Here is a 27,677-nt window from a genome sequence, read left to right as displayed (position 1 = left end):
TATTTTAAGCATTTGTTATTTTTAAAATTTAAAGTAATGTGTAACCTATGGATACTGTTACATTTCTTTGGTAACTTGTAAGAAAAATCCTAACAGACTAGCGACAAGGAACATAAGAGAATTAATACTAAAATTTGAGTGTGTTCAGGAAAAGAATTTTTGAAACAGTAGCTTCTTGAAAGATTTGTATGGGACCTAATGAATACCTCTAAGGTTTTTTGTTTGTTTTTTAAGATCTTCATGTAATTAAGGGATGTTGAGTATTCCATGCATACTGTCTTACCTTTCTGGAAGAACGATTCCAGTGTGGAGTGAATTCAGACTTCTTTTGTCTGTGCAAATGAAGTTGACATTTTCCATAAAACTAGACTGTATTTTTCTGATATGTGAGAACAAAATGCACTGGCTAAATCTTAATTAATGTAGTATGGACGAGTGAGATATTCAGGGTGTGGGGGCAAGAATTCACATGGTACTATATAAAGATTGTGAATTCTAATTCACATGCATAAGGTCTGTACAGAAACCCTCCTTTTGGCATCTCCTAGCATTAATATTTGGCTCTGTAACACTTTAAGTAACATTTCATATGTTTGTCTTCAGTTTTAACTTTCAAACATTTGTCCTTCCATGTAGATGTTTTTTAGAAAAGGGAGAAGTAAAATGTACTTTCAGCCAATTCCAGGCATCTTCATCAAAAAGACATCTGAAGGCAGTTTGTCTATAGCTGCTGGGTGGTACCTGTAGCTAGAGTACATTTTCCCTGGAAAGAGTATTGTGGTCAGTACTGGCAGAACCCCTGGAGAACTGATAGGCCTCTCCTAAGCAAGTGGGAGATGAGATTTTCTTTTTTTTTTTTTAAGTCTTATAAGTTGGCTAAATTTGGATAGTTGTTTCCCTAGGAACATCAAGGGATACAACTGTTTCTTGAGAAACTGTAACGTCTTAACAGTTTGAGGCAAGAGCTTAAAATACTAGTGAAATACAGTCTTACTTTAAAGTCATTTGCAAAACATTTTTCCGTGTGAAATGGCAAGACCATTTCTCTTGCAGGCTTTGTAGGTGTTCTTTTGTGTGTATACACTTTGCATGCAAAGTGCATTCTGAACAGTTAAAACTGGTTTAACTGTGAGCAAAAGCCAATGAAATGAAAGTCGTACAGTGGGAAGTATCAGAAAATCCTAATTATAAGGCATGATGTTTTTGCTGCAGGTCATGCTGCCTGTTCTGTCTGTAATTAGATATTCAGGGGAGCTAGCTGGCTCAGATTTGTAGATAACAACCAAATGAAATAGTTAGTTACATTTTACTTACTAAGATTGCCTTTCATAGATTGAAGAAGAGAAAAAAAGGAAGAAAGAAGAAGCAGCCAGGAAAAAACAACAGCAGGAAGTAAGTGTTCAGATCCTTTTAATCTGGTTTTGAAGAAAAGTGTTAGCAGCAATAGTCACGTGCAGGAAAGATTAGAACACAGGCTCTCTGCCCGTCCTTAACCGGGCCTCCTTTTTTTTTTTTCTCTTTTTGTTTGTCTACAATTTCCTGCTCAGAATGACTTTGGCTGGCAGTTCAGGCTTGAATTTTCAGCTTCTATTGTAGAGAAGCTGTCTTTGAAAACACAACTAAAAGCTGCAAGAGCTTCTCAGAAGAACATATAGTACTTATTTTAGTCTATAGTCCTTAATTACCAAAGTAGTATCTTACATGCCTGTTAGAGAAGATTTTGCTTGTGTCATTCATTATTTTCTTCCCTTTCCAGTATCATAGGTATGTGTGAAATTTTTTTTTTTCTCTTTAGGAATTCACCTATTCCCTATAACTGAACTCTGAAATGTCATGTTTTGTGAAAACACATTTTATCTCTACAGTTGGAACTGAGATAGCTCAAAGGTTTTAGGCTTTGGATGAGGAGTAGACAGCCAGAGGAGATGATCTTGTAAGAAGAAAAGATTGTTTGCCATGCTCATGACTTTTAACAGTACAGGAAATGTGTTCCTGGGTTAAAAGACAAAGTAAACTTTTAGAGACTGCCATGTCCAGAGAGAAAAACAGATAACTAGCATTTATCATTCACAAATTCCAAGTTGCTTTTGCATTGTTTCAAAAAGGTGATTCCTTTGCATTGGTTATAAAATACTTGGAAAGGATTCTGAGCTGTGCTTGTTTTACAGATAAGTGAAAATTCAGTTTCTTTTTAGTGTAATTACTTGCAGCCTGATGCTGCTGTGACCTGCACAGAAACCTGTGCTTGTCAGCAGGAAACTGTTGGTAAAGATAGTTCCCTTTGCAGTGAGTTAATTGCTTAATATTCTTTACTTGTAGCAACTATTCATCTAAAGCACTAAGAACCCAAATTAGCAAAAATCAGATGTAATTTTTAGAGCATATAAGTGAGTTACTTTGAGTTTCTGCAATACATCTGTTTTAGTAAGTGGTTCTCCACAGATTTAAAACACCTTTTTTTCCCCTGGACAAGCATAAGTAGGACTTACCAAGCTGTTCCTCAGTGAAAGTTTCTTTACACGTGATAAACAATTATTAATTAAAAGCTCTTTAATTTGCAAATTATAGTCTGCTTTTCTTTTTGTTTATGTGACGGGTTGTCAATAATTAACTGTGATGTTAATGCTTGTTTTATATTACAGGCAGCAAAGCTGGCAAAAATGAAGATTCCACCACATGAAATGTTTAAATCAGAACATGACAAATATTCCATGTTTGATGAAAACGTAAGAGACTTTTCTTTAGATAGTGGTTTTCCTTCCCCAGTTGTACATACTCAATTGTATACGTACACAGCTGATGTTGTTCCAGAACATCCAGGGCAGTGCTATTAACAAAGTGAGAGGAGGAGAGAACGAAAAGGCGATACATTAATTTTATTGCACACACCTCACATTGGGCAGCAAGGTTCTCCAGCTGTTAGCCATCATTTCAAGGGTATTTTCATTGTACACTGATCTCCTTTGACCCCTCTCATTGCAGAGCAAAATTCCCTGTAGATTTTGTGGGTAGGGACATGTATGATGTTTGTTCACAGATTTATTACCCTGTTGCGAGGCAAGGAATTCACTTTCAAGTACAAACTCCCCAACTCTCCTAGAACTGATGCTATTCAGAGAGATCCTGTGCTTCCTTTTTGGCTTTGCTCACTGTTTTGCTCTCTCTTGGCGAAGGATCTCTGAAGGGGCTGTATGGATAACTGCTTTCATTGCTCCCTGTGAGGATAAACGGTGTTACTCCGAAAACATAAAGCACTGCTTCTCAGTGCTTGGTCCAAGACATTGATCCTGCTTCTGCCTGTCATCTTCAAACACGCAACTTCAGGCCCTGAGGGCAAGTAAGAATGGAGAGTGTAAATACTAGAAAATACCCCTGCAAGCCAAGGACAATGCCCATAAAAATTCTGATCGTACTTTCTCCATCGAAAACACAAATCTCTTTCTGCTTTTGCTTTAAGCCTTGGATTCAATGTGCCATTATGATTAAAAGTGATCTCTTAACCATCTGTTCACAGACTAGTCATTATTCTCTTAACTATAACCACCTAGAAGTTAGTTGTCTAAACTTCCCTTACTTAGTACAGGACAGAAAATAAATACACGCTTTGTCCCTTCATTAACTAGGAGGGGAACATATACAAATAGTCAAAGTTGGTTGTCAGACTTCTAGGTGACTAATTTTAGCCAAGATGCACCCTATCCTGACAGCTTATCATTATGACATTATCATCCGGTCTTATTAAAACACAATTCCATAAGGAACAAAAGTAGTCAAAGAATTTACCTTAAAAATTCTCTCTTTTTTTTTTTTAATATTTCAGGGATTTCCTACACATGATACAGAAGGCAAAGAACTCAGCAAAGGACAGATTAAGAAGCTAAAGAAACTTTATGAAACCCAGGAAAAGCTATACAAGGAGTATCTACAAATGGTTCAGAATGGAAGTATAAATTGAAAACAACTGGACTTTTTTTAGAAGGCGAGTGCTGGGTCACCATTGAAGAAGCGAGCATATACTGATGCTCACATTTCTGTTTACACTTTCTATTATGTGCAAAGTAAAAATCCTGTTTACGTGGATTAATAATGTCATCTGGAAAGTCAATAAAAATCCATTCTTAAAAAAGCCAACCTGTAAGAACTTTCTTCACAACAACAGTAGCAGGTTGAATGGTTGCCAGTTCTATTTGGGAAGGTGCTGCTCAGTCAGCAAACCCACTTAAGGATTCTTTTTATTATAGCTGTCCAGGCTTTGGTCAATTTGCCCTGCATGCTGATCTCTATCTAAGACCCACTGTAGCTTGCATTCTGGATTATATCACAGTCAGAAAAATCTACTACTGAATGGGAGCCGAGTAATTTGTCCCACAGTAAGAATGGTATTTTCCAGATGACTTTAGTATCTTTACATAAGCAGGAAAAGTGGGTAGTTCCACTATGATACTTACTCTAGCTGCTGTTATTAAAAACTCTCATAAGTATACCCAGAACACTTTGCATAGTAGAAGCTAACAGTCCCTTTATTGCAAAAGGGAACTGATCATCATCTTTGCTCAACCTGCAGTTGCATCAAGTGGGTAAGTACAAGGCAAATGCATCTGCATTGAACAAACAGGTGGGTGCTGCATTCTTGGAGCTGTCCCTCCAAGGAAACAGGAGTGCTGCCAAAGTACCTAATTACCTGTTCAGAGCCATGAGGAATTAACACAGGGTTTCTAACTGAGATACAGTTTGTGGATTGGTTTGCAATTAGGAAATACAGCTATACATTGCTCATTATTCAAGACTGATGTTTTTGTCATGATAATTTAACCCTGAGTTAATAATCTTTCTGATGTAGTTCAGTCGCACTGTGTCTGCAAGGACAGTTCTATGTTGCCTAATAATGCATTTAACTGGCAATAGCTACTAAACGAACTAAAGTTCATGAAATCCTAAAAATATCTCACCTACTTTACAACTGCATGTAACAGCTAAGTGCCCAATATGCAGATTTATATTCATCAAGTATTCTTAAACCTCAAAGTGACTTGCAGAAGGTCATACTGTGACACCTCTGTTCTCTCAACTCTTAGGTTCATGCCATAACCATTAGGCTATGTTCCTCTCCTTAATTAAAACATCTTTGCTTTATTTTTATATTTTTATATTTATATTCCTCCTTGTAAGGAATTAACATATTTGCAGTAACAGAAAGGTCTTGTAGGGTTTTTTTCCTAGTTTGTCTGTATTTGCCTTTGAAAACATACTGAATGTTAAGGTCAGTAAAGCACACGCATCTTGTATGCAGAAAATAAAATCTGTTGTAAAGTACAAGTTTTATGTGACCTTTGTATAGTGGGAATAATGTAGAGCCATCTTTTTGAAATGTGGTTTACAGAGCTTTTACTTTAGCTTACTATTACTTTAGCTTACTCTTACTAATTTAATCCATGTTGCATTCAGTATTTGATTATTCTGCTAATTTCTAATGAATTGTACAAATGCATGCGTAAACTGCACAGTGGTACTTCGGCCAGCCAGCCACAGCCATGAGGGCAACTTCTCCATCCCCTGGTCTGTGAACAGAAGAGGATCGGTTGTGTTTTTATACTATTCTAGATTCTAACCCCCTTCAGCGTTATCAGCTCATCGTTTTCTTCCCAGCATGCTCCCCCAAGATGCATGTGCACTCAGGATATCCATGAAGGAATGGGATGTGCCTAAGCTGCTCCTGAAGCTGCTACGTATGTCAAATAGTGATAGTAATTTGCTTACAGAATTTCTTTTTTGTTAATCTGAGTTAGCACTTGCTTAAAGCTAGGTAGTATATAACTATGGAGAAGACGCTGTTAATCCATTGCTCTCCTGGGTTGTTAGTTATGACATCTCCATGATAATACCCTAGCTTTTGCCCCCACAGCCTGTTTTTTTCCCTCATCCAATTCCACGATTTTAAAGATTCTAAGGATTTGAAAAAAAAAAATCAAAAATGGCCTTTTCCCTTCCCAAATGCTTCATTTTGTTTCTGGGACAACTCTCCTGTCTTCCCATCTTCTTGTATGCTTCCGACATGCACACACTGCTTCCTACCTCAGTATTTTTTTTAAATTCAAAGTTAGTCATGTCAGATAAGGGTCTCTGCTGTATTTACTGCCCCATTAAGGTCTTAGTCTACCTTCAAAATTATTTAGCTCATGCTTCCCATTTCTGTGTTTTGTCTGTCAATTTGATTGTTTTAAACAGATTTGAAAGAATACTTATCCAAAACATCAGTGCTGCTAAAGTCATCTTTGTTTTTTGTTGCAGCATAACAGGATTCCTGTCTTTGAATTCTCTCTGAACACCATCAAAAGTCTCTTAAAATCAATGGGATTCTTTTCATAGACATCATGAAGATCGGAGCCTTTGAAATCCTCTCCCCTTGAGGATCACCTTGTGTCTTGGGTGATCACTGTTCTTTCACACAGCTACTCTCTCTCCCCTGTTTTTTATAGTGCTTTGCTAGAGTTCATGCATTTTTGAAGTTGCCTTCTTCAAGCAAGCTTGTCATTTGACTCCTCCAGCAATAAAACACTCTAAACCTTCCCATACTTGAACTTTTCTTCCTATACTTGAACTGGTCTTCCAATTGCAATTTTCTCTTCCTATCTGTTTTACCTGTCCTTGGAAGTGAGCATTGTCAGCGAGGAAGATGTCTGCTCCATGAAGCATCTGTGAGTTAGTTGACAAGCCTAAGTATTTTCTATTAAAAAAAAAATAAAGGCACACAAATTGACAACTCCTCCTGTAAAGAAGTTGCTGAAATATTTTTACCTTGTTACACAAACAGGAAGTTAGTTCATTCTCTCCAAATAAAATCAGAGTTTTGCCCATGTTCTGAGTTGCTTCTTTTCCAAAACAGCAGGATAATAAAAACAATTACCTTGGCAAAGAGTCAGAAAAATAGACTTAGTCTCCTAGAATTTGTAACAACAATCTCCAGAGCTACTACAGATCAGTTACATCTGTCCTCTCTACAGCCACAACTTAGCAAAAAAAATAACAGGACACATAAAGTCCTGGTGAAGGAGGACTTGCTAGCAAACAAAGAATGCTGCAGCCAGGCTTGGACACACACTGTTTAAGATTACTTTTTCGGTGAAGCTGTGCCAATCGATCTGTTCAGTCACTGAAACTGCGCAGCACAATACCTCTTCCCTGGCAATCCATCAAGGTGGCACTTAAGTGAATTCCACTGCACTGGCTTAGTGAGCGTGACCTGGCAGCCAGGGGAAGGGAATCCAACAGCAGTGGTCTGCATTCACTGTCTTAGTCACCTGCCCCTCTCAGCAAGGAAAAGGACAAACTATGCACACACATGCACAGGGAAGCCAGTTTGGAATGTGATTTTCTAAGCATTATGAAAATGAAAATCCCCACAGCAAAATCTTGGAATTTTAAAAATATTTTAATTTTCTGGAATACAGACCTCGTGTTGGTCTGTTCAACATGGAGGTTTCTATTTCCCACTTATCAAATAATTTATTCAGAGATGGCAAGGCAACATAAAAGTGCACTGTTTCCTGTTTTTCACTGCACCCTTGGCTGAAGGCCAAACTTGGCAACTGCAAATTTTGTTTCTGTCTTTTGCTCAGTGTGCCTTCCAGCCTTTCTAATGTGCATATTCACATTAACATCACATGTGAATACTGCTCCACTAAAGAGAACAAGTTCCTCCATCAGTTTGTTCAGGTACTGGCAGAAAAATCTGTGAATTCTTCAGTCTGGTCTTGTTGCCACCAATCTTTTCAAAGACTAAACTAGTGAGTGCCCGATTACATTTATGATACTCTTTGACTTCTTTATCCTAACATTTGTATTTACTGTCTGCTGTTCCAAGAAGCCACTGATGCATTTTAAGTGTGCAAATAAGCACACATACAGTACATACCTTCAGCTACTTTTTCTACATTTTAAGCTAAGTTTAACCATTTTCAGGTGGTGGTAGTTGTTGGACCAACTTTAGCTCCCTCTTTAATTACACAATTCCACACAAATATGGAAAGGAATTTTTACTCCTCTCTGTAATTTCATAGGGCAATTTCTATACAGGACACTGTACCACTTGCATAGTACTTAACATGCCTCCTGAGACAGAACAAATTAATTAAGAAGCACATTAGCTATTTAGTACCAAGACTCCACTTAACAATGAACAAAGTTCTTCCTCCCCCTCCAGAAAAAGTCATTGATGAACTAAGTCTTATCTATCAAATTAGGTTGTGAATGTCTGGCATCTCACTGAGAGCAGTTTCCATTAATACCCACCCCAGAGCAGAAGACGCAGACATTTTAATGCCAGTTACGGATCTCTGCCTGAGCTTTCTCTCCAGTGTCTAGTGCACCTGGTTGGCAGCTCTGCCATAATTCCTTCTCTCAGTTTTGGTTCTCCAAGCTCTTGCATGCTTGGCTGGCTGTTTAAATCAAGCCAGGGTGATTCAGCAAATACCTTTTGCAGCTCTCTGCAGAGTCGGAGCACCTGACAGCAAGATGACTCCACAGATTGTGCCTTATCCACAGTCCTAAAGTCTACCACCTTGCTATGAGAGGTTAGGTAACAGCAAAAATCCCTCATTGATCATGGGAGGTTAATGCCTTTGGAGAGAGGCACTAAAAATCCAAAGGATGTAAGGTAATTTAAATGCGTGTTTACTTCAATATACATCAGTGCAGGAAGAGAGCCAAGTACTTCCAACACTGGCCTGTTTCAAGGCTTTAATATTTGGTCCAGAAGAAACCAAATCTGCTTTTACAAGATGATCCTGATTTTAATTTAATTCAGAGTTTGCAGCATTTATGAGAACTGCGTTAACAAGACAGCAGCTAGTGCAGAGGGACAAACTCTACACATGCCACAGAAGATGCAGTAGTGCAACAACAGTCTAACCAGGCTGTGGTGTATTCCTGCGAGAGCAGAAAGGTGCAGCTCAATCACATACTCAAGCAAAACCTCCCACATCTGTATAGAAGACCATGTTTGGAGTTTGTACTGCAGACGTCTTCTGGATGTAAGGAAGAAATAGCTTTTAACAAAATGGACAGAAAAGGCTTAAAAGAATACTTGACAGCTATGAACCAGCAGCAAGAACAAAAGTGTGGAATAGGAATACCTTCAGATAAATTCCCCTTTCAGAGTTCATTATGCTTTTCTTTTGGAAGACTGAGAATTAAGTGTAGCCACTACCATGATAAAAATTGTCCCCAAATAAGAATTCGTGTAAATACGAGGAGGCCATTAACCTGCTGTTAGAAAAATTACTGGTTTGGAGAAACAGGAAAAGGGAGCAGGAAGCAAAGAAAGGAAGTGGAAGAACCTTCCCCTGAGCATGTCCAAATGTGCCAGTTTGTGCAACTGACTGTCCAGCATTCCGGCAGTTCCTCAGGTCTTTGAGTGCAATTCAAAATTATCTCATTAATTACAGTATTGGCACCTATTAACAACTCCTTAGTTATTCCTGTCACTTAAATTCCTACAATAACTGAATTCATCCAACATCAGTGTAATTATTAGTTGCTAATAAAATATTGGTCTGTTTCCAAATTTTAATTTTGCCAGTGAGAGGACTGATGATAAACCCTAGTCGTTAATGACTGAAATCCAAGGTGAAGTTGCAGACCTTGAAAACCCCTTTTTTAGAACACGGGAATCCACTGACACAGTACAGGCTTAGAGGATTTTCCTACTCAGTGAAAGATAACTGAAATTCTTAAGTGGCTTCAGATGCTGAAATCGCACTGTTCCCAAAGCATCTGCTGCTTACAAATCACCACACAAACTAAAGCCAGGCTGGGTTTCGTGTTGTTTTTTGTTTTGTTTTGTTTGGTTTTTTTTGTTTGTTTTTTTTTTGTTTTGTTTTGTTTTGTTTTTGTTTTTGTTTTTTTTTACGTAAGAGGAAATTATGTCCGTATCTAGACTAGGAAACAATGCTGGAAAAGCTGGCAGCTCCATTTTCGAAAGGGTGCTCGATCTGAAACATCAAAAAGGGGGTTTGTTTTTGTAAGCACTCAGCTCTTTCAGCTCTGAAAGTTCAGTCTTACGCATACGGATCGGTTCTTGAACCCGCGGTGACATTGTTATCTAGCTAAGGCGCAGCCCTTCACCTCGGGCCGGGGCCGAAGGAACCGCGCCGCTGCGCCGCGCTTGAAGGGCCGGCCCCGGGGCACCTCCCGGCCCTCAGCACGGGCCGTCTTCAGGACAAGCCGAAGGCTCGGCGGCCATCGCCCCTCAGCCCGTCCTTGCCGGGCCGGCCGCCCCGCCGCCATCTTGCCGCTCACCGCTCCCGCGCGGCCGCTGTCGCTTTAAGGACGCGGGCACGAGCCGCCTTCCCCCCCCGCATCACGCGCTGTCCCAGCGCGCCCCCCTCCCCCCCCGGCTCCGCGCTCGCTCCTGATTGGCCGAGCGCTGCGCCGGCGGATAGTCAACATGGCCCGCGTGCGGCGTGGCGGCTGTGGCGCCGCCGGGGCCAATCGCTGGCGTTGTTGTTGAGGGAGGTGCCGGCGCTTCGGCCAACGGGAGGGGGCGTTGTTGGCGTGCGGCGCAGCCCTGCGAGGAGCCCGGCGGCTGGCGCGGCTGCCTCTGCGGGCGTGAGGGGACGCGGGGCGCGGGCAGGTGAGAGGGGCTTGGGGGGGACCGGGGCGGGCGGCGGGGGGCCCGGCCGGTAGGGCCTGCGCCGGGGTGGAGCTCGGGGGCGACGGAGGCCGCCCGGAGCCGCCCGCCGGGGAGGGGCGGGCCCGGCCCGGTCAGGCACCATTTTAAGGCTGGCTTGAGAAGTTCGGACCGAGGGAAGGGCGAGCCCGCGTTGCGCTGAGCCTGGCGGAGGGGGACGGAGCGGTTCCGGCCGCTGCGCCGGCGGCTCTGGGGAGCCTGGCGGCGAGCCCTCCCTTCCCCCGCCCTCCCGGGGGAAGCGGGGGAGGAAGAGGGCGGGAGGGCTGTTGTTTGTGGTGAACAGTTCCTCCGTCTTTCTCGCCCCGCGGTGCTCGGGTTGTCAGACTCGTTGCCGCTTCGGTCAGGCGTGATTCTTTCCTTTGACCTCGTTCACGATCTTGTGTTCCCTCAGCGTGGTGTGGGATTTCGGGGGCTCAGTTTTTCATTTCGGGGTCCTCGTCTATCAAGCGAGGACCTGTTGAAAATTTTCGCTGCTGCTATGGTTGTTTACTGCGTGTAATACCAGCATTGGTAGGATTTGTCTGACTCTGTTCCCATAACATCTGCTTACCAGGCCCCAAAATAAAAAGGAAAGCAAGAATGTGAGTTATAGGTGAAACCAGCACCACTAGGCAAATTTTTATAAAGCCATCTTTAACCAAAATAGTGTTACCTGAAGGAAACTTCCAAGATGAGCTTAAGTATTGTTAATGCTCGGGGCTTGTGGAACAGGTTAATGAGTTTCTTCCTCTTGACTATTTTTTCATTATTGCTTCTAATTTCCCTTCCAAAAAGTGTCAGACTATTATGTTTGTGGCTTCCCAAAAGGTTGCATCCCAGCATCTCTAAAGCGGAAGCCATAATTTTCTCTTCTGATTTGTTGTAGTTACGAAAACCAGTAACAGTGGTGGGTAGACGTCTTCCTGCAAGTTCAGGAGTCCATTAGTTTCCTGCTTCACATTCTAGTTGTGTTTGGAAGGTTTGAACAACAAGGCTTAGGCTCTTTTAGCAGAGAAAATTTATTCTGTCTACGCTTATATTTATGAATATGTTTTGCCGTTAAATGTACAGACTTTTCCTTTAATGTTGCATACTTCAGGATATTACTTGCCCTTATAATGAACTTTTGCTTAGTGTGCATCAAGTTTACAGTTTCCTGCTGCTTTAAGTGAGTAATGGTGTGTGACATTTGTGGTAGACGAATTGCAGCAGCCTGCTTTGTGGGACAAGTGGTTGATGTAAGTTCTCTTTCCCCAAAGCTTCATGTCTGCATTAGTAATTTGAAAACAGTGCACTGTCCAGAAGAAATAAGATATGAATTTGGCCTCTTATTGGTGGCGGTAGCCATAATGACAATATCTTACACTATCATTTTCTTGGAGTCCTGAGAGCTTTTTCATGTCTTGATTTTTTTGTAAACTGAGCTCACTTACTTGGAAATATCAAAGGCAATAAATGTGAAGGCTCAGTGCTTTAATACTGTACTTTTTCAACTAGGTATACATTTAACTTTGTGCGTCTAAAATCATCTTGCTCTCCCCTCCCCTGCCCCTACCAGTTTTTACCAGACAGTTTTGTTAGTAACTCTGCAGCAGTTAAGTCATCGAAAGACAGCTATAACGCAACTGGGAATCACAAGCAGTTTTATAAGAAAGCTGCTTCTAATTATTTATTTATATACTCTTTACTTTTTAGTTGCTGAAGGAACAACTTTGAGGAGCAAAACAAGACTTAAAAGTATGTGTTTGCACCAGGGAATGGTGTCGTCTTTTTTTTTTTTTTTTTTTCTGTTGTTTCTTGGGCATGTTCTGACAAAAGCCATTCACCTAATTCATGACTCTTCCAGTGAAGATTAATTCAACTGCTATTTAAAAATTATTCAAGTTATGGGGACTTTATTCCAGGTTTTCCAAACACAGATGAGGATGGAATAGGAATCTTGTTTTTCCTCAGCAGGGCTGAGCAGTAGTTCCCTACAGGAAATACAGCACAAACAACTGAGCAGAAGAATTTTGATGTGGAGTGGATTTTTTTCCATTAGCTCTGTCACTGGGCCTAGGTTGGATGAGACAAGTCTTCAAGGCTAATTTTTAAGTAATGCGAGTCTACATTTTTATTTGCTTACTGTTGCTCCCTGTAATACTGACTAGGATCATATAACTTGTTGGCTGAACTCTGATATTAGGTCAATTTGCTGTCTTACCTTTTCAATCCTATCTCTTTTTTTTCCCTGCCCTCTGTCTGCTCTGGAAGGAAAGACTTGTTTATGCTGCTTTATTTCTTCAGCTGTAAAATAGTAAAATTATTTGTTTTGCTCTAGCAGATGATTGCTGGCATTGCCACTTTCTCTTGTTATGTTTAAGTCAACAGTAAGTGTTTGCAAATAAATATGCTTTGGTTTCTGAAACACGCAGGGTCTAATCCCCTTTTGTTTTTTCCTGGACTTAATCTATTGGGTGGGCTCGCATGCTTTTTCTGGTAGATGTTAAGCAACTTTACTTCCTGTGGAATAATCTAAAGTATACTGTTAGTACTTTTGTAAATGAACAAAGCTTTTTCCACCTCTGTTTAAAGTGGTTGTGAATGTGTTGCTTTTCTAGTTTAGAGTAGGAATCAGCATTTTTTGGATGGGAGGGTGCATGCGATCTCTGGGCCTCCTGCTCTGGCTACCACTCAGGATGTCATTAGCACCTAGGTTGTTCTTTGGTAGCCCTATATTGGAAGCTGTGCCAAAGATCAGCCTGCTTGGCCTTTACAGAATCTAAGAAATCAGACCTGTCAAATCTCATGAATGATGTAAGGTACTTGCCAGTCCGCAAGTCAAATTTAGAATAAAATCTGCTTTCTTGAGAGCTTGATAGGGGAAAATACCACCTATGCTTCTGTTTGATATGTGGTGATTGCTTGAATTTGATGAACTATTTGGAATGGGGGGGTGGGAGGGAGGAGCTAAACAACCTGTATTAATACAGTAGATACACAGGTTTAGGTATTTCACCCCAGTGAAGAAATAACAGCAAAATAAATTAGGTAATCTGGCTCCCTCTGGTTTCTCAGGAGAGCTAATTTAGATTTTGGGGGTTGGAGTAGCTGTGCTAAACTTGGTTCTAGTCATTGCTAATACCAAGACTTCATCTTCTATGTTTCTTCTTTGTGTTCTCACTCCCGATAAATAAATTCAAGGTAAATCTTCATATAGAGGATTCTGCCTTCCTAGCTGTTGTCAAAAACCCTTCTCTTGGTAAATAATTTTCTGTCCTTCAGTGTTTTGCTTCTCTTTATCTATCAGCAGTTCTAGATTGTCATTCAGTATAGTGCAGCAGAAGCAGCTATCCACGAAAATAGCCCTGATTAGACAGGCAAGTAAGGCATATTTTCCTGCTCAGATGACATAAGAAAAAAGTAATTCTGAAGTTGTAATTCATTTGAATTTTCACTGTTTTCAGATCAGGAATAGTAATATAGTATATGCAGAGATTAAAAATTAATTATTTACTGTGATACTGTCAAGGACTTAAAAAATAATGCATTTATATATTTGACTTGATTTTTTTTTTTTTTTTTATAGAATGCAGAGCTAGTCCAGGAAACTATGAAACTTGTCTTCAGACTGAAGACTTATGATCTGGATTAGCATCTGGAATACTTAATAGAAAAAAAAATAAAAGGGTTAAATGAAACCACCTAACAGGCTGTGTAAAAACTATGAGCAAGTTCCAGTTTGGATTGGGTATTGTGGTAGCTATTCACTCTACTGTAAGAGATTATGCATTACGAATTTCTTAGCAAAGCCATCAGTTAGTAATTTATATTGAGGTTTTAAACAATGACCTGTTCTATTTTCATCTTCTGTTGAGGTAAACAAATTACCATTAAAGTATTTTTAAATGCTCTATTTCAACTTGCAGGTGGATACAGGCACACAGATGGCAGATAACAGGTATGTTGGACTGTTTTCTTGAAACTAAATTGCAATAGAGCTGACTGTATATTTGCTCTTCTGGGAGTTTGTTTTTTACCTATGAAGAATGGATTACCAAACTTGGATAAGAATAAAATGGTAGTATTTTCTCCAGCTAGACTGTGTCTCCTTACAGGAGGGACACAATCCTCATTTGGTACAGGAGAAGCTGACACTGTAGTATATTGGATACAGAATTACTCTGTTCTTGGATTAACATAATTTGCATTGTTTTGATTCAGTTTTCAGTGTTCATATTTAAATGCTCTAAAGTCTTGAAGAGAACACTGATTCTCAGTGTTTCTCTGATCTGTATGATTTAAGAGTGCAAAAGGTACTGTTTTATTTTCTAGTCTTTATCGCATTTTTGGGACAAGTAACTGTTGTTAAACTGCTGTAAATACATGTGTGTTGCTGGTTTTTTTCAAGGTTTGCAGTGCACCAGGGTAAACTGGATAAGCTAGACTATCCACTAACTAATAATACCCATGTGCATACATGCTATCTTTTCTCCGTTTGTATCTGAGTTGGGGTTAATTTCAGCAATACTCACTCTGTATTTTGTGACCTGTAAACTGGCAGAGAACACAGGGAATGCTTGCTGGCTGACTCATTCTGAGCCCTCTCTTTCTCCAGTGCAGGAAGTGTGATGGAAGATGTTGCAGCAGGGAGATGGGGAGGATAGGGCCATCTCTCTTTAGAACAGAAGCAAATGTTTTTATTGTTAATCAAAACTACTTGGTGTAGAAATTTGAAACAAAGAGCTTTGATCTCTTGTTTATCTTCCTTTCTTACCTATAGCCTTTCTCATGTTTTTATTCATGACATATACTAAAAGAGTGTCTTGTATTTTCACTTGTAATAACATTTTCCTGTTCCGAGTGACCAGTGGAGATGAAAGGCCAGCCATTCATGTAATGAGATGAATTCATCTGTCATTGTTTTTTGTTTGGGGGCTTTTGTGTTTGTTTTGGTTTGGGTTTTTTTTGTTTGTTTGGGGTTTTTTTGCCTTCCCTTTGTATCCTATTCATCTTAGGAGAGCTAGTTTCATATCCAAACTAATAAGTTTTGGGAAGCTTGAAGACATAAATACATGGCATAAATAGCAGCATGCTTGTTTATAAAATTTGTCCTGTAGTAAACACTGAAAATTCAGAATACTTTTGTTCTTAAAGATTTTTATGAAATTATGTCTTTTCAATGTGTTACGTTTCTTATAGTAAAACAGAAGATACTGCTTCAGATTCTGTGGAGGCCGCTAAAAATGCAAGCGACAAAAAAGGTAAGAAATACATAGTAGTAGAATACATAGTAGTAGGTAATATTGCAAAGGTGGAATGAACCTTTTGCCTTCTATAGTGAAGCTTCTTTATGTACAGTTCCAAAACCTTTACAGACAAAACTATAGATGTGTTTGCGATTGAAAGCAAAGCCATGGTTTCTAGGCTAACTGTTCACTTTCTGATGTTTTCCATATTTATTACAGCCAAGAGCAAAATAAAGGCTGTATTTTTGTAGGTGGTGTGACCTAGAATGTTTCAGTATTGCATGAAATAACCCACTAGACACTTGCAATAAGGCCCGTGTAGACTAGCTTTTAAGGAAATGTAGTCTTTGTCAGTATAATTATGAAAATGAGCTGTCCTGTATGTATGCTAGCTCTTTGCTATCTTGTTTGTATGAAAATGCATCTTCATAATATGTCCTCTTGAGGTTTTTATTCTTCATTTGGAAGGTCTACAGATAACTGCTGAATAATGCTTTTCAAGTTAATACTTCTGTGTGCAGAAGAGCTGCAGTTCCATTGTTCTTAGTCTGTATGCTCAGATTTGTAAGTTATAGTGAGATATGTTTCACATATGTGGTTACCAAATCTTCTCTGGGTCTCTTTTTTAAGAAAGCCTTTGTGATTGGCAGTTGGAAATCGCATACAAACTGGTAGACACCATTGAATAATTGTTATAGTCAAGTTGGATTAAGAAAAAACCACCTACCCCCCTAAACATACAACAAAAACAACACACAAACCCACCTATATAAAACCTTCATCAAGTTAGTACGTGCTGTGCAATTTATTGTTTTTTAATATCTGGGGAGAAGAGCAATAAGAAAGAGTGGGAAGATTTGAAAAGCAAAAGTCTTTCTGTTACGACCACCTGTGTGGTTATTAGTAAGGATTTTTAACTCATTACCAGAAGCATTTTAGATCTGACCTCCCATAAAAATAGTCTTCTGTGAACTGTTGCGATGACTGTTTGAGGAGTTTTAGATTGTTAAAGTATCTTGATGTAAAAAAAAATTAGTAGTTGTCAGGGAAATGGTCACAGTGATATGCTGCTTTGCTGCTGCTATGCTACAGTGTGCACAGTTTTCATCATCTTTTTCAGGAGTCAGACTAACTGAAAAACACTTTTACAAATGTCTTGAAAGTATAATTAGGTGGTTCTCTTGCAAGCTTGTAAGCTTATAAGCTACAGCTAATACAGAGGGAGGATAGAGAAACTCCTGCTTTGCAGCAGACAGCAAATTTGCTTATGTCATCAATCTACTTGCATCTGAAAGCAAAGATTTGATATATTTGCAAAGAGAAAGGTATATTTTCTGTCATAATCCTATTTTATCTTTCTGAAATCTGATTCTCTAGTAATTTTGCTTGATTTATTATTTAACTATAATGGTGCTATTTGAGATCTGGAAAACTGAGTGTTTTTACTGTGACTGCTGTAAGACACACAGTATGACAAAAACATTACAAATGTATTCAAATCTGTTTTAAAAGTGGTTTTCTGTCTTCATAGAAAAGCTAGCAGACCAAGTGATGCAAAATCCGCAGGTCCTGGCAGCTCTACAGGAACGTCTTGACAACACGGCACTTACTCCTTCAAGTTACATTGAAACGTAAGTACAGGGCATAATAAAATTCTTGAAAGACTGAAAGCATAATAGAATGTTATTACTGTATAATTAAGGTAGGAAATGAGAACAGATGATTCACTAAGAAAAATCTTCTACTTAAACCATGATTCATAGTGGCCTGTGTCTGGAAACAAGAGTCAAGTTTTAGTTTACTTACACAAAATTGCAAATAAAATTTTGTCTAGGTCTGTTTTCCTTGGCTTTTATTATTTTGGCTAGAAATAATTCCCCTCTTCACTTTGTTTCCTTCTGTGACCCTTATTCTGTCTGAGTGTGTGCTGCATTGACTGATTTCTATAAAGTTGCTGTCCGGGATGTAGTGGAGAGTTCAGGACATCTAAATCCATAGTTTGAAGTTTAGTTTTATATTAACTTTGAAATTTTTATTTCTCGTCTGGGAGTAGCTGGTAGACCTATATAAAAAAAAAAAAGTACTATAAAAAGTTTTTTACCTGCCTATATATAAATACTTAATAATTTAAAGTACAGATGGGCAATGTGTACTTTTCTGAGTATGACCCATGAATCAAAACCTTCCCCTGTAGAATGCACAGTTCTTTTCAGAGATGGATCAGCACAACTCAGTCTCAAAATTCAGAGGTAAACAAAGGTATTAGTTTCAAATCTCTGAACAACATGGGGAGGGTGGTGGCTCCAGGGAATGGAACAGAATATAACACCTTTGAGAACAGCGTGGGTAGGAGAGGATTCTTTCAAGTTTTTGAAACAGATTTTGTAGAAATGTGTGTTTGACATAAGTCTTTTGTTTAAAATTTGCCCTTAATTATAAGCAGCCTTTTTCACAGTGATATGCTAAATAATGTTGAGGTAACTAGCTTTTAGCCTTAAAGAATTGTTTGTTTTTTAGTTTACCAAAAGCAGTGAAAAGAAGAATTGATGCCTTGAAACAGCTCCAGGTGAAGTGTGCCCATATAGAAGCTAAATTCTATGAAGAAGTACATGATTTAGAGAGAAAATATGCAGCACTCTATCAGCCCCTTTTTGATAAGGTGGGAAGACTGTGTATATAATCTTTGTCTCTTAGCTGAGTTGGTTCTGTTTGCATATATGTAATTTTACATCTTCAATTACATTCCCGATATTTTTTTTTCCTGACAGAGAAGAGAGTTTATTAATGGGGAAGCTGAACCCACAGATGCAGAGTCAGAATGGCACAGTGAAAATGAGGAAGAAGAAAAACTAGCTGTGAGTATAATCTGGGTAATGATCTACAGATAGATCAGATTGTCAGAATTAATTCCTGTACAGTGTCTTCCATGAAAAGACTCATCTTTTGGAAATAAAGGTTTTATCAGTGATGTGCTCTTGTGATGAATACACTGTTATGTCCAGTAAAAACTTTCAGACTTCTAGTTTAGTCTTTTTTCAATTCACTCAAGTTACAAACTTGAAAAGTTGCTTTTGTTTGCACTGTTCGTAACCTGTTAACAGTACGTTTCTGATAATGGGTTCCATTCCAGTGCTACATGATACCCCAAGATAATAGAAGGCTGGCTGTTTGTCTGCCTGTCCCCTTTATTTTGGGGGACATAATTAGCTTTCACTTCCATAAATACAGATTAGATACATGTCACCTAGTCGTAAAATGGAACTGGCCTAACAAAATATGTGCTGGCTAGTGGATTCCTACTTGTCTATGAGTAGGAGCCATCTAGATTTAGGAGGGATAACATAATCTGTAGGCTGCCTTTTACTCTCCTGTTGTCGTTTTTAGAGGTGTATACTTGTGGTTGGCTTGCTTTTTTGCAGAGAAGTGACCTACTTACAATTCTGCGTTTGCTGTTCTGTGAGGTTTTCTTTGCATTTTTAACTCAGCCCATTTTCCTTCAGTTTCCTCTGGACAGTGTTCTGTATACAAAGCAAATTGTTCTTGTTTTTGCTGATCTTACGAGATTTAGCATGACACAGTACTCCATGTGCATAAGCAAAAAAGGTTCGCTAGGCTTTGTGTAACTACAGCATTGACAGGCCATATTCCATGCAATTCTAAGATCAGAAACATGTCTAGATGGCAAGTAAACTGCTACTTCATATTCTTGGCTAGTCGTAACCCGATTAGCTGCTGTGCAGAACTTACATATTTGCTGCTACCTAGTGGTATAAAAGGAAAGGTGCAATGCAGCTGATTCAGACTGCAAATCTCCTGGGTTTTTTGAGATGGAAAAGTGACTTAAACATTCTGAAAAAGAATGACTGACATCAGTTATGTATAGGGAATCCTGTATCACAAAAGCTTAATTGAAGACAGTGTAATAATGAAAAATAACCATATAAAACAACTTTACCAGGTATTCTGCAAAATTGGGAAGCTAAAACAGTTTTTCAGAGGGCAAAGTTAAATTTTAAATTTCTAGATGAAACACTGCAAATGGCACATGAAGCTACAGGAATGAGATGAATAGAAAAATAGAATGTATTTTTATTTTTTGTTTGTAAAAAGATAGAAATGTGTTTTATTTCTGTTGGTCAAGTCAGTGAAACTGTCACTTGCTCTGTTTAGTCATTGTACAGAAGAATTCCAAATGTGGTGAAAGTAAATCTGAATGAAATGTGTATATATATTTAGTTGTATAAATAAACGGTGTGTGTCTCAACTTCATTTACAGAGAAAAAACAGTTTCAATTTTAAATGTTCCTTAAATACCACTTCAGAGATGGCAAATGTTTTGTGAATACACCTCTGTTTATTCAATTGTGACTTCTTAATATATTTAATTTCATAAATGCTTCTGTATTTGCTTCACAGGGAGACCTGAAAAATGTAGTGGTAATAGAAGAAAAAGCAGAAGCAGGAGAGACAAATGTCAAAGGAATTCCAGACTTCTGGTTTACTATCTTTAGGAATGTAGATATGCTAAGTGAATTAGTACAAGTAAGTTTCTCCTCTGGGAAGAATAACATCTGTTGTGTTAAATGTATTGCTACTTTTTCCAATTAATAGTGAGTGCTTGTGGAAAGTGTGTGAGCCCAAATCTTTGAGTCTTCGGAATCCTTGATAGTACTCCTGATGATCCTTGAAAGGCCAACAATGGACAAGCAGAACAGCTGACCCAAACTGCTACACACTATGTGGATTGTTTAAGGAATTATAACAACATTTGTAGGTACTAAAATGCAAGGTTGTGCTGCTTACAACAGCTGTTCCCCTGTAGTTTTGTTAATTTAGCCCATAAAGGATTATTTTGCAAGGGTGTTATAAGCATACCCATGGATTGGTTGAATTTGTGTTAAACAGCTTATGTAGTTTTGCTCTCAGTTACATTAATTGCTTTTAATGCTGTGAAGGAAGAATTCCTTGAAGCATATTTTTTCTGTAAATCTCACCACCAGTAAATAACCTGAATTAAGTTTTTATTTCCAGTAATGTTCGTGCAGCCTAGTATGGTAGCAGCTTTATTTACTGAAGACAAAGCCTAATAATTGAAAATTTGGCATGTGGTATTTGCAACTGTGATTAAGAAATTTGGATCCAGACCTGAACTTTAGCTCAAATTGTTGAATCATTTTGGTTTGGTTATTTTTTAAGAACAGGTTGAACAAGCAAACTAGATTAGAATTTAGTTCTTCTAAATACTGCCTGATGGATAATATTTTTTTTCTTTTTTTTTTTCTTAGGAGTATGATGAACCAATCTTGAAACATCTGCAGGATATTAAAGTTAAGTTTTCGGAACCTGGACAGCCTATGGTGAGTTTTCTGTGGTGTTTTTTCATGATGAAAATTGTATTAATGAAGTGAACAACATTTCAAAATTTTCATTCTGCTCTCTTCAGAGGTTTTCTTTCTAGGCTAATATCTACATGCTTTGCCTCTTCAAGATTTAGCTTCAACTTTCCTGACCCTTTGCTCTTTCATTCTTAGCTTGCACATCTGACATCATTGTAGTTTCTCAATTAGAATTCTGTCCAGTTCTCACTTTCTTTTTCTCTCTCAAATTCCAAATTAGCTACTCTTACTAGTAAAGTGGCTGCTTTTAGTTTGAAAATGAATTGTTGAAAAAATTTTAGGTGCTACTTACTATATGGCACATTTCATCAAAAGATGAGATGTGATTTAGTAATATTAATAACGATGATGGATACTGTACTTATTGATAAGGATAGAAAAATTTATTAGATGATCTTTTAAAAGTGTACCTAATGATTAATTTTTGAAGTACAACTTTGCTTTTTTTTTAAATTGTTCTATTGCTTATTTAATTAATGCAGAGTATACTTATTCCTTGAAGTCCTTTTGAGGGGGAGGTAGGAAGAAGGATGGGGTTTGAGCCTACACATCCTTTCTTTAAACTTCATCCTTGTGGCTTTTTCCTTATGTTTGGCATTTTTTGTTTTGTCTTATGGAGTTGTAGTCTTCTGACAGAGTTTAAAATAAATGCAAAAAAAGCTTCAGTGAAGATTCACTTAAGGCAGATAGGACTTTCTCAAAATACCTTTTAAAGGTTCATAACAGCCGTAACAAAGTTGTTTTGTTTTTTTTTTAGTCCTCGTTGTCTTTCTCCTGTTAGTACCAAAACACTTGAGCTGATAATAGGCAGCACAGACAGAGAAAAAATGGGAATTAAGTTCCTAAACATTGCTAGGACTGAAGGAGATGATGTGACTTTTATGAAGAAGATGGATTATTTAAGCACAAAGTAAAGTATTCTAAGTTGCTGGTTTTTATCTTAAAGCATATCTATTTGGTGGCATTTAGATGATTTGGGAATAGTTGTTTTTGCCTACAGCATTTTTGTGTTCTCATTCAGCTTTATTTTACAGTACCTTAAACTGAAAACCTGTTCTTAAAACATCAGTGGATTTATCTTTTCTCGCACTGTTCGTAACCTCTTGACAGCATATTTCTGTGAATAGGTTCCATTCCAGTGCTACATGAAATCCAATAATGGAAGGCTGACGAATTCCATGTCCCTTCTATATTTGGAGACAAAAGGATGCATTCCTAACTACCGTAGTGAAACTGGTTATCCAGTTGTGTGTGACTGTTTTGCCTGAAATTGTCTGGCTGCTGGAAGTTGGTGCAGCAGTAGTAGCTTTGTACTGTAAAAAGTTCACATAACCAGTGTGTAATAAATACACTAATTCTGCTGGGGATTATGTTTTGCCACTAAGAAATTAGTCATGGTTAGGAATTTCCTGATTTACCATTGACCCAAAGTAATTAACTGTAGTTATGGTCCTGCAGAAGTAGATTTACCTGGCTACAGTAATGGTGCTTCAAAGTTCTGTCTGCTATAGCATGTATATATCAACTTTTATCTGCATGAGGCATAAGTAATTCCCTTACTATTTGCTTTTATTTATAATCATATGAATGAACTAACATAAGTTTGTATAAATACAATTTCTGCTTATGTATCTGTTTGGACATCAGGATCCTTAGCTAGAATATTCAGACCTGGATGTTGTATCTGGTTATAACTTAAGTAGCTTGAAATAAGGAAGTTCTCTCTTTTTTTTGATATCATGAGAACATTTAGTACTACAGGGGAAATCTAGAAATACATGCTGATAAGCAGGTAAGCTTATATCAAAAGCGAAGATGTCCAAATAAAGACTACTGGAAAGGTTATTGTGCTACTTCAAGTAGTATGTGAAACTTGAAGCTGCTTTTTATTATCTCCTAATTAGCAGGTATAGAATGAAAAACTGAGATGCAGTCTCTGCAGATACTTTTTGTCTTGCTAGTAGTGCTGCTGGTTACCTATTTATAACTCCAGTGGTGGTCTGTGGGATTATTTGGGTATGAGTGTTAGTCACCGGTAGTGGATAAGTGTTGTGGATGGAGTGACATGCTTAACTTGGAAGCAACAATGTGTTTATTGATATAAACCAGCAATTTAACAAAGTTTAATAGTAAATGCGGTAGTGGTTTAACAAGATTTGATGGCAAGGTACACTTGATTATCTACTGCATAGAGGACAGGGTCAGACAAAACTGTCAGGAAGACCTTCCTGGAGAGTCATGAGGTTCAGAAAGGACCCCCTTACATTCTAAACTCTGAGAGGGGAGTTTAGGTGCAGCTGGATCCAGACTTGGTCAGCAGTTTATATCTAAAGGATTATATGTGCACAATTAATCCTTTATATAATTTAGTTAGGATTTCAAAGTTCATCATGCTATTAATCACTTACTGAGAATCTGTTGTGGCAAGGACTCTCAGCCTTGAGGAGTAACCTTGAGAGGCCTCCCTGCTCCAGGGAGGATCCTGCCGTGCAGCCTGCTGCCACGCAGGAGAGCACAATGGGCCCTGGACTGTCCACCAGTTCTGGAGTAAGATACTTATATTTACATGCTGACTACAGATGTTAGTTTCTACCAAATTTGGCTTGAGCCGGACGTTGACCAGCACCGTGTTTCACATTAGCCCTTGGCCAGTGTGTTAATTGTCTCCCCTGAATCCACACGCCCAGGATGATGGCTGCTGGTGGTTATTGTGTGAGCAGGGTTACGGGAAATACAGGCTGGGTTGGGGAGTGGGGGGAGCACACTGCCACAATAAGCTCAGTTTGTGACTTCTCCTGACCATGTTTGCCAGAGAGAGATTTACCTTATTTGCAGACACCCTCCAAATCATACTAGCTGTCTCAAATTGGTTTAAAATGTAGTAATTACCTAATTATAATTTGAATGTTAATACTAGCCAAGGTTGTTCTATCTTCCTGCATGTTCAGAATTAGTTGACATTCTTAATTTCCTGCTTCTGCTGTAGCTTGAAAGATAAGATTGCCATAAAATTCTTACATTTTTCTTGTATTCAGAATCTGATGAATGGTAATCCTGCTGATGCACTATTTCAAAGATAAAAATCAGTGGTAACATTAATTTATAATGGAACTTTCTTCCAGTCTTTCTCATTAGAGTTCCACTTTGGGCCCAATGACTACTTTTCTAATGCAGTCCTGACAAAAACATACAAGATGAAGTCGGAGCCAGACAAGACAGATCCCTTTTCGTTTGAAGGACCTGAAATAGTTGATTGTGAAGGGTAAGGAAAATTTGAAATTCAAAAAACCTTCTGAAGCAATAGTCCATATTTTTCAGATGCTGTTTTTTCTTACTGTGATAATGATGAATGAAGGTAAAATAAAGCTTTTGCTGACTTGAAAACTGGGAATGTTTGTAGGGGTGATGATGCAGAAGAGATACATAGATATAGATGCTTTGACATAGTGTGCACTTTAAGTCTTCCACCTCTCAAATTTAATAGAAAACTAATGAGGTAACAGAAATTTTATTTCCAAATAACTGGGTAAGTTCATTTTAGTCATTACATTTCATAGACCCCCATCCTCAGTCTGATAAGTAGCCTTAGACTCTCTTGGACTCTTGCTCATCTCCTCAGCAATTTTTATTCCAGCAGCACTTTTGAATCTGGCAGGAATTGGTTGTATGCGCAAACTGCTCTTTCAGCCTATTTTGAGGCTGGAGCATACTGGCCATGCAGTAAGGTTCTTGATCCTTGGGGGGAACACAGCAAATTTTTTGGCAAAGTGTGCTCAGAAACTGACTGTGGGATGGTGAATTCTCATCTCTATTCTGGAAGGCTAGTGAGTTCGACACCATGTCGGAGTTTCTCTTTGGGTAAAAGATTGTTCTGTTTAACCTTTTGTCTTCCCATCAGCGATCTCTGCTTTGTAACTGATGTTCAGTGCCACACCAGAGCAGAGCTGACACAACTGAAAAATGTTTTTGTACCTTTTTTTTTTTTTACCTTCCTTGGTGGTGTTTTTGCTGTTGGTTTGTGGTTGGTTGGTTGTTGGTTGTTTTTTGGGGTGGTTTGTTGTTGTTTGGTTTTTGGGGTGTTAGGGGGTTTTTTGTTTGTTGTTTTTCTTCTCTCCTTCAAAGATGTGTTTTTTCGGTTTTGGTTGGATTTTTGTTGTCATTTTGTGGGCGGTGTGACCTGCTTTCAGCTGGGATAGTTAATTTTCTCCCTAGTAGCTGGTACAGTGCTGTGTTTTGGATTCAGTGTGAGAATAAGGTTGATAATGACAACTAAAGCATCAATGTGTTAAGTAGCACTTATCCTAGGTTAAGGATTTTTCAGTTTCCTCATACTCTGCCAGAGAGCAGGTGCACAAGAAGCTGGGAGGGAGCATGGCCAGGAGAGCTGACCCAAATTAGCCAAAGGGAAATTCCATACCATAAAACATCATGCTCAGTATAAAAGCTGCGGGGAGTTGGCTTGGGGGGGACAGATCACTGCTCAGGCATCGGTCAGAGGGTGGTGAGCAACTGCACTGAGCATCACTTGTCTTTTCTTGGGTTTTATTTTTCTCTCTTTGTTACAATCCTTTTCATGACTGCTATTATTGTTGTTGTTATGTTTTATTTTACTTTGATTAAACTGTTCTTATCTCAATCCACAAGTTTTACTTTTTAATCCTTCTCTTCCCCATCCCGCTAGGAGCAGGGAGGAGTGAGTGAATGGTGGTGTGGTGCTTAATTGCTGGCTGGTGTTAAACCATGACAGGGGTTTGGTTTTTGGGGGGTGGAGGGAGTGTTTGTGGGGTTTTGGGGTTTTTTTTTAGTTTGTTTAAAACTAGCATTTAAATGACGAATACTTGCTGTCTTGAAGGCACCCTGACAACTTCAAAACCTTTTGGCTTTTGAATTGAGTATTTACCTACAGTGAGGCAAAACATTTACTTTTATGTTTAGTGAAAGTTGTGCCCAAGTAAAATGCTAGTCCATTTTGAAGAAAACTTTAGTGAATTAGAGCAAAATGTTTTCTGTTTAAGTCTTACAGAGGAATCCCTTTCTAAAATTGCTGGTATGTCAGAACTTTGACTTCAGTTCATGTTTCCTGATGAAAGTTACAGACACTAGACCAGAACAGGAAAACATTTCTGTGACTTTTTATGCCAGTTAACTGTAAAACAGATGACTTGTGTTCATTTATCTTTAGGACAGCATGTTTTGAGGCACTTAAATGTTGCTGTTGACACCTTTATTTCCATTAGAAGAAAACCAGCAGTGTTTAGTACTCATTCTTTGCCAAGTGCAGTTTTGCATAAAAGTATAGGTGAATGGAAGGAGTCTTTTAGTTGAGATAAGTGTCAGTTTGCACAGTAGCAGAAAGGAGCTGAAAAGTAAGCTCTTTCTAGCTTGCTGTACTTGGCTGCCAAGTCAGTCTGAGCACTGCTCTTTGGACAGCTAAAGTGTGCCTTTCCCTGGCCGCTCCCTGTGCATTTATTTTTAGGGTAACTGGACACTGCCTTGGCCTGTAGTGGGAGGATGTAATGTATTCTTCTCTACACTTCCAACTACTGGAAGAATAATTCTGAACTGTTGAGATTTTTCTGGAGTATCTTAATCATGTTATTGGTTACAAAAATCCGATAATTGGGGCAAAGTGGTATTAAAGTATGGGTGGTATGGGGGAAGTGATTACTCTGCAAAGACAGAAGATTTTTCATTTAGGGAAATATTTGATATGTCCAACATACACATAGTGTCTAGTATGACAATGTATCTACTTGATATCAAGTAGATTCAGTTGCCGGTGTGTGTAAAGACTAGATTTATCTAGAGAATGATAAGCCATCTTTGCCTTTATGCTTGTTGCTCTAATGCTTAGATCCTTATTTTCACTGATGTCTCGTGTTAAAATGCTCTTTCCCACATGTTGTCTCTAGGTGTACTATTGACTGGAAGAAAGGAAAAAATGTTACAGTTAAAACAATCAAGAAGAAACAGAAACACAAGGGTCGAGGCACAGTTCGGACAATTACTAAACAAGTACCCAATGATTCTTTTTTTAACTTCTTCAGCCCAATAAAGGGTAAGCTTGGAAATTGAGAATTTAGGGCTCTTAAAGTATGTTGTGTTTTATTTATGTTTGTATTTCTACAGCTTAAACCTATAAACTATGTATGCTTCTGCATTGTATACTTTCTTCTTACTAGAGGAAGATGACAAACTGCAGCCCATCCAAACAGATCATTTTGTTCTGACGTTATTCTGTAGAATTTGGCCATTAGGTGTGCTCTGTAAACAGGATTCGTAGTATGGAAAGAGTCTCATATACAATCTCATAAAGAAGTTGACTTGTTCTACCACAGGATGGCTCCATGCATCCATTTGAGGTTTTTAATGTGCAAAAGAAATCTC

The 27,677-nt window shown here is 38.6% G+C and overlaps 2 protein-coding genes and 2 non-coding genes across 10 annotated transcripts in view; all 4 read left to right on the top strand.

Annotated features, from left to right (window-relative positions):
- Nucleotides 1–6,578, top strand: part of CARS1 (cysteinyl-tRNA synthetase 1) — a 37,160-nt gene extending 30,582 nt beyond the window's left edge. For all 3 annotated transcript variants that reach the window (XM_032984916.2, XM_032984915.2, XM_032984917.2), the window contains 3 exons: nt 1,333–1,392; nt 2,643–2,726; nt 3,821–6,578. In XM_032984916.2, the coding sequence (XP_032840807.1) occupies nt 1,333–1,392; nt 2,643–2,726; nt 3,821–3,955 (279 nt within the window). In that variant the 3' untranslated portion in view covers nt 3,956–6,578. The remainder of the gene's footprint in view (nt 1–1,332; nt 1,393–2,642; nt 2,727–3,820) is intronic.
- Nucleotides 6,579–10,517: 3,939 nt separating this feature from the next.
- NAP1L4 (nucleosome assembly protein 1 like 4) overlaps nt 10,518–27,677 on the top strand; it is a 29,017-nt gene continuing 11,857 nt past the window's right edge. For 2 of the 5 annotated variants that reach the window (XM_042784852.1, XM_042784854.1), the window contains exons 1-10: nt 10,518–10,630; nt 14,575–14,606; nt 15,848–15,909; nt 17,426–17,525; nt 18,412–18,553; nt 18,663–18,749; nt 20,311–20,436; nt 21,180–21,251; nt 24,413–24,552; nt 27,203–27,348. In XM_042784852.1, the coding sequence (XP_042640786.1) occupies nt 14,593–14,606; nt 15,848–15,909; nt 17,426–17,525; nt 18,412–18,553; nt 18,663–18,749; nt 20,311–20,436; nt 21,180–21,251; nt 24,413–24,552; nt 27,203–27,348 (889 nt within the window). In that variant the 5' untranslated portion in view covers nt 10,518–10,630; nt 14,575–14,592. Of the gene's footprint in view, nt 10,631–12,361; nt 12,404–14,574; nt 14,607–15,847; nt 15,910–17,425; nt 17,526–18,411; nt 18,554–18,662; nt 18,750–20,310; nt 20,437–21,179; nt 21,252–24,412; nt 24,553–27,202; nt 27,349–27,677 lie in introns of all 5 variants that reach the window. The other 3 variants (XR_006164641.1, XR_006164642.1, XM_042784853.1) reach the window with 2 other exon arrangements.
- On the top strand, nt 18,970–19,097 carry LOC116959656. Its single transcript, XR_004405997.1, has one exon. It is a non-coding gene; the product is annotated as a small nucleolar RNA SNORA54 (small nucleolar RNA).
- On the top strand, nt 22,375–22,495 carry LOC116959657. Its single transcript, XR_004405998.1, has one exon. It is a non-coding gene; the product is annotated as a small nucleolar RNA SNORA54 (small nucleolar RNA).

Source organism: Tyto alba, unplaced genomic scaffold (genome assembly GCF_018691265.1).
Source record: "Tyto alba isolate M040663 unplaced genomic scaffold, T.alba_DEE_v4.0 Super-Scaffold_8, whole genome shotgun sequence".
In the NCBI taxonomy this organism is placed as follows: domain Eukaryota; kingdom Metazoa; phylum Chordata; class Aves; order Strigiformes; family Tytonidae; genus Tyto; species Tyto alba.
Note: the sequence above shows the minus strand (reverse complement) of the source record. Positions and strands in the feature narration are given on the sequence as shown.